At 49.9% G+C, this 12,489-nt stretch overlaps 1 protein-coding gene across 1 annotated transcript in view; it reads right to left on the bottom strand.

Moving 5' to 3' along the window:
* Nucleotides 1-1,579: 1,579 nt before the first annotated feature.
* The window catches only part of FOXO6 (forkhead box O6), a 159,212-nt gene continuing 148,302 nt past the window's right edge, over nucleotides 1,580-12,489 (bottom strand). Inside the window, exon 2 of the mRNA XM_063140728.1 lies at nucleotides 1,580-3,493. Coding sequence (XP_062996798.1) covers nucleotides 2,033-3,493 — 1,461 coding nt within the window. The 3' untranslated portion in view covers nucleotides 1,580-2,032. The remainder of the gene's footprint in view (nucleotides 3,494-12,489) is intronic.

A 12,489-nucleotide genomic window follows, 5' to 3' on the forward strand; every position in this document is an offset into this window, starting at 1 on the left:
AGCCAAATAGCCAGGTTCAAATAGCAACAAATCAACCCAGGGATGGCCCTACCATTAGGCAGAGTGAAGCAGCTGCCTCAGGTGACAGATGGGAGGCGGCAGCAAGGTATTGGAGGAGAGACCTGGCAGCAACGTGTCCTGCCTTAGGCTATCCTGCTTCCTTCAGGTGTAGGGGAGGTTGCTGTCCCATTGGCAATGTTGAAGATTTAGCTGCCAGCCCATTCAACTTTTGTACACAGAATGGGAAGGGCACCATCTTGTCCTTCACCTCAGGTAGTAAAATGTCTTGTGCCAACCCTGAATAAACCAATGAGTGAGATAGGCAAGATCCCAAGTGGAGGCTGACAGCTGCCTCTGTCGAAGAGCTCCACAATGTGGAGACGCTCCATCTTGATCTAGCACCGTTTTCTCCCAAAACATCATGGACATCTATCCATCACCTGTCTGGGTAGAAACCGGGCTCTCTTATGCTGGTTTGGGCACCCTTCCTGTGCACGGAGAGAGACCGACTCCCTGTTTTCATCCATCTTTCTTTCTCTCAGTCTGTCAACCTTCAATCACAGAGCTACTTTGTATGTGAAGAAACATCTCCACATTCTCGATTATCTATGCACAGTCAAATTCCAGGACCAGGTTTTTGGAAACGACCCACGAGACTCCCTTCTCCTCTTCCATTCCTACATTAATTTGCCTTTCAGGCCTGCTGCATTTTTCCCACCCCACCCCACAACTCTGGATCTTCCCCTAGTTTAGATGCAAGCCATTGCTCTTCACACCAATGGCATTGCATTAGCCATGTTAGGTATTCCTTGACAAAGAGTGCGCATACAACCAAAATGAATAATCACCACCGTCCCTTCACATCTCCGCCTTCCTGCTTACCCTGCAAACTTGCCAGGCCAGCAGTGGCCATGTCAGACCTGGGGCTAGCTCTAAACATAGTACCGAGTGCCATTCATATGTGCAAAACCATGTGCATTTGCACGCTGCAGCAGGCCCGTGTCAGCGCATGTCCCAATGCTGTGCACGCGCACATTTCACACCACCAACTGTATGTCACTGTTGCAAGCACAGAGCACAGAAAATGCCATTGTCAGCAAAGCTGGCTTTGATCAGATTGGCTCAGCTTCCCATTCTAACCCCCAGGTACTGAGTGTGGCAGCTCACAGTGTTGGCCACCTGGATCCACAGTGATTGGAAACTTTTCACTTCTGCACCAGCAATGCCACAAGTCAGGGTGATCCCCCTCCCCAATCCGATGAAGGAAACCCACATAGATTAAGTGGGAACAACTAGACCAGGCGTAACTCAGACTAAAAACTAGCGAAGTTCCTCCCCGTTGGTTCTCACTCTTGGTGGCCGGTGAGTGTAACAAGACTACGTAGAGGTAGGGGAGGAGGGGCTACCATATAAAAGAAGGGGATCCTTAGCTACCAGGCTTTGCTGTAAGGTAGCCCAGATGGGCAAAGATTGGGAAGAGCTCAAATGAGAGTTAAGGTGCTAGGAAACCAATTGGGAATGGAACTAATGGTGGGGGACAGGACTTCCATTTCATTGACGCCATCTAGGCCAACGTGGAGGCTTGGTGATGGTTCTAGACTGCTCTTTGGGCCAACCATCACCTGTTCTCCCCTTCTGTGCAATAGTGCAGGCGCCCCAGGAGGGAGAGAGGGGAGGCGGAAGAGAGGGGGCGGCAGCTCTGCAATTGCCATGGCTAACTTGTGCCTATTGCACACATCAAAGACAGATCCGACTTTACTGCACAATACACCTGGTACGAGCGGGAAGCCGCCAGTACCTGTCAAAACATTTCACCCTACACTGTGTGTGTGTCTGTGTGTGTGTGTGTGTGTGTGTGTTGAGTGTCGTTGTCAAGTTGAAACAGATGGCTCTAGCCTGGCTGAACAAATGAAGGCAAAGAAAACAAGAAAGGCAACGGGGGGAGGAGAGAGAGAGAGAGAGAGAGAGAGTTTGTTTCCATACACCCCTCCACCCCATGCCAACTGATGGGTCAGAGTTGTCTCTGGAGGCCTCACCCAGGCACCCAGCTCTGATTGGGGGGCTGCGGGGCGCTGGGCAAAGTGGCCATGTTGAGACCGTTTTGCGGCGGGAGAGCCGAGTCAAAGTTGAAGTCCATCTCGTCGCTGTCCATAAAGTCGTTGAGGATGATGGACTCCACATCACACTCCAAGCTCCCATTGAACATGTCCAAGTCCAAGTCTGCGGGGAATCTGTCCTGGCCCAACACGGGGGTGTGCATGGCTTCTGGGTAGGGTCCCTGCAAAGAATCGAGCAAGCTCATGTGCGCCCCTTGGTTGTTGACGTAGGAGTGGAGGTGGTGCCCATGATGGGGCATGGCCACCATGCTGCAAGTCTCGCTGGGCAGGCTCATAAGGCTGATGGGAGAGGGTAAGGCACTGTTGTGGAGAGCAGGGTGGTGGCCAGCTGGTGACGGGTGGTACAACGCGTTGCTCTTCACCAGGGAAGCGGCATGGGGAGGGTAGGGGACCAGACCTATCTCTCCTCCGCCCCCTCCCCCACACACCAGGGAACTCTGTCTGTGGCCACGGTGGGGAGGGGGCATGCTGTTAGCTGGCGGCATGTGCGGCTCACCCTCTTTGTGTGCGAACGAGATGGAGGAGAGCAGGTCCTGCAACGAGGCATTGCGGTAGGAGTTCATGGGCGCAAAGGTGGCCTGCTTGTTCTCCTGGATGGTCTGCATGGGCAGGCGGCGCATGAGGCTCATGGCAGGCTGGCTGTAGATGGTGCCGCAGTACGTGTTGCCTCCCCCTCCTGCTCCTCCTCCCCCTCCTCCTCCTCCCCCTCCCCCTCCAGCACCCACACCGGAGCACTTGGAGTTGAAGCTGAAGCTGGAGTTCCTCTGCCGAAGGCCCCCGGCGGGCAGCGGCTGGGTGGGGCTCATGTTGTAGTTGTCCTGCAGGTCATCCAGGAGGCTCTCGCCGAGACTCTCGTTGAGGTTGATGGTGCCAGTGAGGTCAGTCAGCCGGGGCATCTCCACGGAGCAGCGGGCGTTCAGGGAGGGGGACATGGTGCTGGACGGGCTGGGGTACATCAATGGGGAAGATGGAGTGCCGTCCTCCTCCTCCAGGTCATCCGGCTCATGGTTGGCCATGATGGGGGAGAGGCGCCCGCTCAGCGTGCTGGCCGAGGAGTTGGCCCGTGTCCGGAAGTCAGCCCAGGCATCGTACTCCTCGCTGGCGTGGGAGGCGGGGCTCTCCGACCACTTGGCTTGCTGGCTGGCCGGGCTCTCCTCTCCGCGCTCCTGGGCGGCCTGCAGCTGCTTCTTCTTGCTGGCCTTGCCCTTGATGCGCAGGAACTTGCTGTTGTTGTCCATCGAGACGGCCCGCCGACGCGGCGTCTTCCCAGTCTTGCCACCCTCGGGGTTCAGCATCCACCAGGAGCTCTTGCCGGTGCCTTCGTTCTGGACGCGGATGAAGCGGGTGTGCAGCGACAGGTTGTGCCGGATCGAATTCTGCAGGCAGAGCAAGACACAAAGAGCGAGATCCCATCATTGCCTGCCAGGAGCAGCAGCCCTCCAAACCCCCTGCATGGGACTCCTTCCTCCCCACATGGTCTCACAAATCCACCCACCGGGCTCGTTAGATTTGGGGGGGGGGGCAGGGCCCGCACATTTTCAACCTTATCTTTGCAATCTTAGGGGAATGAGCTGAAGTTCTCAGGTGGATAAATTGTTAACTCTATGCCAGTTTCAGGAACATTAGGGGGTAGGCCTAAGATTGATCTAGCTGTAGTGGTAAATCTCTGGGTAATCTGCCGTGGGTTGGCAAGCATGTCTAACTCAGTTATTTAGCAAAGAAATTACCATCCCATCTGCCCTAATTTATAATGCTGAAATGAAGGCCAGATCCGCACCTTGTGTCAAATCCTTACAATCCCATCACTGTAATGCTATATCCCTTTTGTGCATTTATACCTCACAGGGCACATGTGGTGTTTTGGATAACGTGGAATGAAAAAGCAGGAAATTCAAGATAGAGAATTCAAGAGAGAGAAAACAATTTCTTCACACAATACATATCTCATACAGAATTCATTGCTTGGTAACCATTGGTTTACTGGGTTTTAAAAGAGGATTTGAAAAATACATTAGCCATGATGGAACTTCCAGAGTCAGAGGCAGTACACCTCTGGTTCAAGAAGTTCCTTTCATGCCCTGCTTGGGAGTTCCCTAGAAACATCTGATTGACCACTCTGGGCAACTGGACGCTGGGCTCTTCTTGGGTTAGATCCAGATTTAATCATACATAGAGTGGACCCATTGAAATCCATGGAAATTAAGTTAGTCATGACATACTTAGGTCCCATCGATTTTAATGGGTATGTTCTATATATGACAAAATCTGAATCCACATCCTTATGTTTTTAACCTGTTGCACCCCGACAAACTTTCTCGTAGCCATTTATACATCGCCAAAAAAGAGGGAATCCATCACCAAAACAGAAGACAAAAAGAGGATCCCAACCTGCATGTAATCTGCATGTGCTTAAGCAAAAAATGACCATCACAGCCCGGATCACTGTAGATGTCATGTTCATAAAGCATATTTTCTTCATATCTTTTGGACATCAAGTTTGGAATGAAGTTTTAGACAATATCCAGCAGATGAAAAGAATATCAACTTCCCTACAAACTCGAAAGTTATCCTGATGGGATATCTACAAGAAGCAGTCGGAACTACAGATCTACAACATCTGCTTACCTTGCTAACAGTGGCTAGAATATGTGTTTATGCAATATTGGAACAGAATAACCTGGCTTTATGGAATGGTTGAATTTCAATTTGAAAGCCAATTTCCCACATTGGCCCTACTCAGAAGACACATTAAGCCAAGGTAGTTAAGCATTTTGAGCTAAGCATGATGGCTTAGCGTGTCATGTTAATCATGACTTAGCGTGCCGTGTTCACAATTCCTAGCCACTGTGGCTACATAACCATGGTTTAAACACACTCACTAACCATTTGCTGCAAAAGGGTTTAGTGTGTTGTCTAAACAGGCCCAAAGTGTGCCCAAAGCATCTCAAAATAACATAAGGATAAATGTATACAAAAATGCTCACTGTTTATTAACTTTTGAGATAATAAATTGCAATACAGGATTCTATCTTATGTCTTTCTTTCTTTTTTACAATGTCACACACAGGAACATTTCTTTTATAAGTTTTATAATTTAAAATGCTGGAATATTGCTCTATGTTTTTCCCCGTTTACTTCTTCCCTTTCTTTCCTTTCGTCCTCTTCTTCCTTCCTCCACTTTTCTATATTTCTTTATATTCTTTGCAAGCTGTGAATTTATAAAATCTGGAAAAATTGCATATGCTAATTTATAGCTATAGATGCACATTTAGAGAAAGAATTACTATCATTTAAATAGAAATATGATCCATTTCACCATAGTGGGAAAGACAGTGACCAGGTGACCTGTGTGCCTACCTGTCCTACCAGGTGCTACCTGAGGATGGGCAATTTCTAGGCCTGTTCTCCCTCCTTTAACTTTGAACTGGACTTGGACTGGACACAGCCCTTCAAACAGACAACACCTTCAAATAGAGGATTACCCTCTAACAATCCTTCAGATAGAGAACTGTTCTCCATAAAGTAGGCCACATGGCCACCTTAACTCTGTTCTTAATGGCCCACATTCTAGTTCCCAGATTGTGTGTTTGCATTCCACATACACACAGAGACACTAGAATTCACAGAACTGTATTAGTTATTTGCTGCACCCGGCAGGAGTCACTGTTCAGTATTCAAAAGCTCTGGGTGGAGGATTGCAGAAACAGCCAAGCTATCCTATCCCGGTGCTGATTTACGTTATTTTGTTTTTCCGGGAGGGAAAACTGCCATCTTTCACTCAAACATCACGTCTTCGCCTGTTCAGATGCGCAAGCTAGTTGGCACCCCGGACGATCGCCGGGTGCCCCCATTCTCTGCAACGGAAAGGCCTCGCAGCGTCTCCCATTCCCATGGCAGACAAAGGCCCTCGCAGCTGCCGAAGCCACTGCTGTGCCAGGGCTCCCTGCCATTGGATACATTTTTGACACCATCCAAAAACAAAAACAAAACAAAGAAAAAAACTACCACGAGCTCAGATGCCGTGCAAATGGAGGGAGAGGAGGAGCCGCGGGCTCTTTCAACTCCCAGCAAGGCTTTTGATTCTAATGCCCGGCAGGCAGAGAGAGCCAGCAGGGAATTCGATCCATGACAAGCATAGGACGCTGGGAAACTCTTGCCTGTGACCTGTGGATTATTCCTCCGCTCCCATCCAAGGGAATTTTCCCATGGAATTCTCAGTGGGGCTCCGCACAGCTGATTAGCCCTGCAGACAATAGTGAGTGTCAAAGTGCCACACTGCCGCTGCTGCCACTGGATGGGGCCTGCAGACTCGGAGCCGGAGTGGGCAGGGAACGGGCTTTGCTTCTCACGAAGCTGCCAGTCCTAGCAACAGGCCCCTGGCTAGAGACAGAGAGATCAGTCCCCAAAGGTCAGGAGACGGAAGGACTATGTTGCAGTTGTGTAAATCAGGAGAGCGGGTAACAGGGGTCGGCATCGTAGGGCACCGGACAAGGCCCATGGTCAGGAGTGGGCCCACGGACAATCCCTGGGAGACTGCTGGCCCTACTGATCCTCCTCCTTGCTGTTTGCTGCCTTCAAGGGTCCCCATGTATGAATCGCCAGGAAAGAGGAAATGCATTACTGAAAAGAGGGCATGCATTTGCATAAGATTTGCATACAATTTGCATGCACTAATTGATATAGATAAAGGCGCATTCAGAAACCATTATTATAATTCAAATGGAAAGAGGGTACATTTTACTGTGGTGTGGAAGATTGTGACCTGTGTGTGCCTGCCTGCTCAGTCTGCTGTCCAGGCGCTAAGTGCTGATGGGCAATAAGCAACAGTCTTTGCCTTTCAGCCACACTTGGACAGAATCAGAGAATAGTAGAGTTGGAAGGGGCCTATAAGGCCGTCGAGTCCAACCCCCTGCTCAATGCAGGAATCCACCTTAAAGCATCCCTGACAGATGGCTGTCCAGCTGCCTCTTGAATGCCTCTTGGGTGGGAGAGCCCACAACCTCCCTAGGTCGATGGTTCCATTGTCATACTGCTCTAACAGTCAGGAAGTTTTTTCTGATGCCCAGCTAGAATCTGGCTTCATGGAATTTGAGCCCATTATTCTGTGTCCTGCACACTGGGATGATCGAGAAGAGATCCTGGCCCTCCTCTGTGTGACAACCATTCAAGTATTTGAAGAGTGCTATCATGTCTCCCCTCAATTGTCTCTTCTCCAGGTTAAACGTGCCCAGTTCTTTCAGTCTCTCCTCATGGGGCTTTGTTTCCAGAAACCTGATCAACCTGAATCAGAGGACACCTTCAAGTGAAGGATGCTCCTCCAACAGCGCTTCAGATAGAAGACCGTCCTCCATACAAGAAGACACATGGCCACCCTACTTTTAACTCACCCTGCCTGAGTGATTGAGCAGTGAGGAGAGAGAAAAAGCGCAGTCATTCCAACCACCATTTGCCTTGCCCTCTCATGTTGGTTGGTGGTGCGGATTGGGACCAAGAGGACAAGAAAGACTATGGGCAGCAATGTGGAGGGGGAACTGGAACCAGCACCAGTAGCGGCTTCGAGGGGGGAAATGGAATCTTAGCTCAGCAGTGCCGGCTCCAGGTTTTTGAGGACCCTTGGGCAAGGCAATCTCAATAAGCCCAATGGGCTTCAAGGGGGTTGCCTTCTCACCACCATGGTTACCAGTATTGACCTGCCTCCTCTTTCTCATCATTGTTACCACTTCCTTGCTGGACCAGCAGGGGACCAATGAGCAAATCATCTGCAGAACAACTCCTTCTCATCACCTCCACAACCACCAGCACCATTGTCTGGGGCAGAGCGACAGGCAGGTGAACAAGCAGGTTGCCATGGTGAAGAGAAGAGACAACTCCAGGGGTGGGGGGATTTGACAGTAAGCCCCTCCCTGGCTGGGGTGTGGGCCCTCAACAGGTGTCGGACCATGCCTACTCTTGACGACAGCCCTGCTCCTCAGGCATGAGGCTCACCACAGGGGATGCTACTGAAACTCAGCCCCATTACATAGTCAACTGTCTCTCCCCACTTCACCATTAGAAGCCACCACTGACATGAAACAAAGGTGCAGATGCTCCCTGCACAAGCAGAGGGAAATGAGGCAGTAGACTTGTACCATTTCAGACTGCAAGAGTGAGAGATTACATTTAGAAATGTTCCTCCCTTGTACCTAAACAAAGAAATGAATAAAACCCTGCAAGTGAAAAGCTAGCATATATAGGGAAAGATGTTGAGTGGTGCTACCTTTCTAATTGCAGGGAGTTATGAGGAACATCCAAGTCTGAAGTAGTTGGGTCCACCGAAGTGGTTGGGTCAGAACTCTATCAGCTCATTCCCATCTCTTTCCCCTGTATGGATTGACCAGGGACAGATCTACACCAAGCAGGATATTGGACTATGAAAGTGGTATGAAAGCAGTATATAAGAGGCAGGAACCGCACTATTGCTTTATAGCGGCACTGAAGTGCACTGACAACTGTTGGGGCCCATTGACACATGCAATATACCACTTTCATACTGCTTTCATACCGCATTCATAGTGCTATATCCTGCTTGGTGTAGATTTGGCCCAGGTCTGAGCTCCATGCACATTTGGCTGGTACTTGTCCCAGGAGGGTGAACTCACCACAGAGGGGCCACCATTTTCAACCACATCTTCATGGAAAAATAAGAAAGGGCGAGCCCAGCTCTGTCTCCCTAGCCTAAAATCCCGACCCTAAGTACATTATACAAAAGAATTTTCATGCCTCTGCTTATATTGCATATATGGATCCAATTTTCTTCTGATCGTGGGGAGCTAAGGAGCTAAGAACAGTGACTGCGGAAAGAGCACCCTGCCTGGCCTCACTCTGACTTGTGAGACTGTGCTGGGTATTTCTCCTGCTGCATCGTTTTCATCTTAGCATTCCTAAGGGCTAGAAACATGCTTTTAAAAAAAAGAAAAAAGAAAGAAAAAAATGGGCTTCTCCGGATGTTAAACTCTCCTGCTTGTGCTGGGCAATTGTGCAACTGTAGAATATGCAGAAGGAAATCACACAGAGGTCAAGGCAGCCTGACAATAGGTTTTGCGGGGAGGGCTGGATTGTAGGATAGCCACTTATGAATCGCCTATAAAAAAGAAAATAAAGGAAAGGAAATGTGTCCCCACAAAAGAGGCCACAGATTTGCATTTAAAAATTGCATGGGGTCTGGAAACAAAGCCCTATGAAGAGAGACTGAAAGAACTGGGCATGTTTAGCCTGGAGAAGAGAAGATGGAGGGGAGACATGAGAGCACTCTTCAAATACTTAAAAGGTTGTCACACAGAGGAGGGCCAGGATCTCTTCTCGATCCTCCCAGAGTGCAGGACACGGAATAACGGGCTCAAGTTAAAGGAAGCCAGATTCCGGCTGGACATCAGGAAAAACTTCCTGACTGTTAGAGCAGTACCCTAGGTAACTGATTCCAGCGATTGTGGAATCAGTTACCTAGGGAGGTTGTGGGCTCTCCCACAGTAGAGGCATTCAAGAGGCAGCTGGACAAGCATCTGTCAGGGATGCTTTAGGGTGGATTCCTGCATTGAGCAGGGGGTTGGACTAGATGGCCTTGTAGGCCCCTTCCAACTCTGCTATTCTATGATTCTATGTGCTCATTTATATGTATAGATGCAAATTTAGACATAATTGTTATCATTTAAATACAAATACAGAACTTCACACCATAGTGCAGAAGACTGCAGCCAGCTGACCCGTGTGGCTGACTGTTCAGTCTGCTGCCCGGATGCTGTTCGATGAGTCACAGCTTGTATGGTTCTTTACCTTTAAACTGGAATTGGAGAGGACAGCTCTTCAAATAGAGGGTGTCTTCAAACAGGGGACACTTCTCTGGCAGCCCTTTGAATCCAGGACTGTCCTCTGTAAAAGAGGATGCATGGTCACCCTGGGGGACTGCGAGCCTATTTAGCTGAAGACGTGTTTGTGCAGGTTTCCTTTCCTCTTTTTTCCTTCTTCCACAAATAGAGATCCTGCGTGATTTAGAGTTCTGTGGAACTCCAAAGCTGACATATCCCAACCTCTCGACAGATGCTGGCTTTCCATAAGGAGATGAGCCGACTGCTCTTTTCATCTGGAAGCAGGAAGTCAGCCTGCTGGGGCTGAATTCAGGGAGGGTGCAACTGTGCATGCACAGAGGGGACGGGATGAGGCGGTAAGAGGAAGCCCATGCCAAACTCGGCTGACGAGAAGATGGCAGAGGACGGGTCTGCAGAGAGTTGGTGCCCTGCCTTTGTCCAGAAGAATACTAATGAGCAGGCAGGCAAGTTCCAGGCCCCATATATCATATTATGTAATGGCTTACTTCTCTGCACTTCATTTATTTGGAGATTGCTCGCAGGCTGGCACCTCGCCAGCAGCCACCAAATCCAAGTCTACAGAAATCAATCTCGCGCTGACTGATTAAGCCGTGTTTAGAACTAATTGCTCCTTCGTGTGTGGGGAGAATAAATTATGGGCTTTCATCTCGGCATCTTTAGAAATGCAACGGCAGGTAGGGTCTGGTGGTTAACCCCTTCCATCCCAAGCAGCCAGCTCGCTGGGACCAGCGACACCTGGAAAAAGGAAGCGTGCAGAGGCCCAGGTACAGGGGCTAAAGTGGGGAGGGTCCCGGGTGCTGGCTCCCCACTCCCCTGCCCATCCCAAACATCCTTGGCTTGGCTGCTCTCCGAAGCAGAAGGGAAACACGCTGCCTTTCTCTCACGGAGGGCAGAAACAGCCCTGGCATTTCTACCAAGTTAGAGTCTTTGCCCATCGAGTCCAGTATGGTCTACTCCACCTTACCCCAACCTGGGCATCCTCCAGACCCATAAGACTACAAATCCCATCATCCCCAGCCAGCATGTGTTGCAGTCCAATATGTCTGGCGCATGCCAGGCTAGGGAAGGCTGGTCTACTCTAGGGAGCAGCAGCACTGGCAGAGGTCTTCAACCTACTTGAACCTTCCATACACGGAGATGCCAGCGAATGACCCTGGAAGCTTCTGCATGCAAAGCCTGTGCTGGAACTCTAAGTGATGGTCTTCTGGTGTGCTGCCCCCCATCCTCTCCCCCGCCACCTCATCCCTCACTACATCCTCCTAACTTCCAGGTCCAGACACCCAGGCTAGCTTCCCCTGGTTGGAACACTCTTACTTGCTTTGAACACCCTGCTTTCAGTCACGTTCCATATTTGCTTTGCAATGTGCGATGCGCCGGGTTCAAAATCTGCTCTGAGAGGCTAAGAACTACGCGACAGCATTGCGGAGATGACAGCACACCCAGACAGCAGACTGCAGGAGGAACTGCACGGGGGCTCCGTATACCTGCTGGATCTGACAATGAACCAGCGAATTCGAACTATAGGAACATAGGAAGCCACCTTAGTATAAGTCAGACCGATGGCCCATCTAGACTAGTGTTGTTGGCACTGACAGGCAGTGACCCTCCAGAGTTTCAGGCAGGATTCTTTCCTAGCCCTACCTGGAGCTACCGAGGGATTCTGCAAAGAGCATCAGACCAATTTCTCAGACTGAGACATCAGCCTGCCCAGCACTTTCCTCTTGGAGAATGTCTGGAGCTGCTCCCTGGAGTGCCACCTGCCCCACGCCTAAGAACCTCTCAGAGCTATGCATGGGGCAGAGTAGGTTCTCTGGGAAACCAGCTGCTTACATGCTGCGGCAAATTCTGTACCAGAAAAGTGCCCGGCGAGGCTCTGCAGAGAGGTCTCCCTGTGAGGGTTCCTTCCTCATAGCGAGGCACTCTGGGTCGGGTGGCATTGGAAATGGCCTGTGCCTCAGTAGCTCAGTGTGTAGTTTTGCAAATTCCAAAAAAAAATCAAATCTTGATTATATAAGCAACAAACCTCTGTTTAAAAGTTTGGGTTGATAAAGGTGTTGTATTCCATGTCTGCTTGTTTTTTTCAAATATATTTTAAACTTTATTAATTTCATTAATTGTAGCTCCTGAGGAAGGATTACAACTAATCCGAAACGTTGAGCATTTTGCATATGAACAAGAATTATTAAAGATTTTAACTATTCTCAACAGCACCAGAGCTAGTCTCTTACTCTTTATCTATCTCCTCAGTAGCTCAGGCTATCTTCAGGGCCACCTCACCCAGAATGCCTCGCCAGGAAGGACCCTTCATGGTGAGTATGGCAGTCAGGTGGCTGATGCCAGGGGAGAAGCCAGAAGAGTGGAAGATGTCACTGGCTGGCGGGCAGGTGGGCAGAAGGGAAAGAGGATCAGGTGGCAGGAGATAGGTGGGTTGGAGGTAGGTGGGTGGTGGTGGTGGGAGCGGTGGCTAAAGGGAAAAGCAAGGAGGAGGAGGAGGAGGAGGAGAGAACAGT

Source organism: Elgaria multicarinata, chromosome 13 (assembly GCF_023053635.1).
Source record: "Elgaria multicarinata webbii isolate HBS135686 ecotype San Diego chromosome 13, rElgMul1.1.pri, whole genome shotgun sequence".
Taxonomy (NCBI): Eukaryota; Metazoa; Chordata; class Lepidosauria; order Squamata; family Anguidae; genus Elgaria; species Elgaria multicarinata.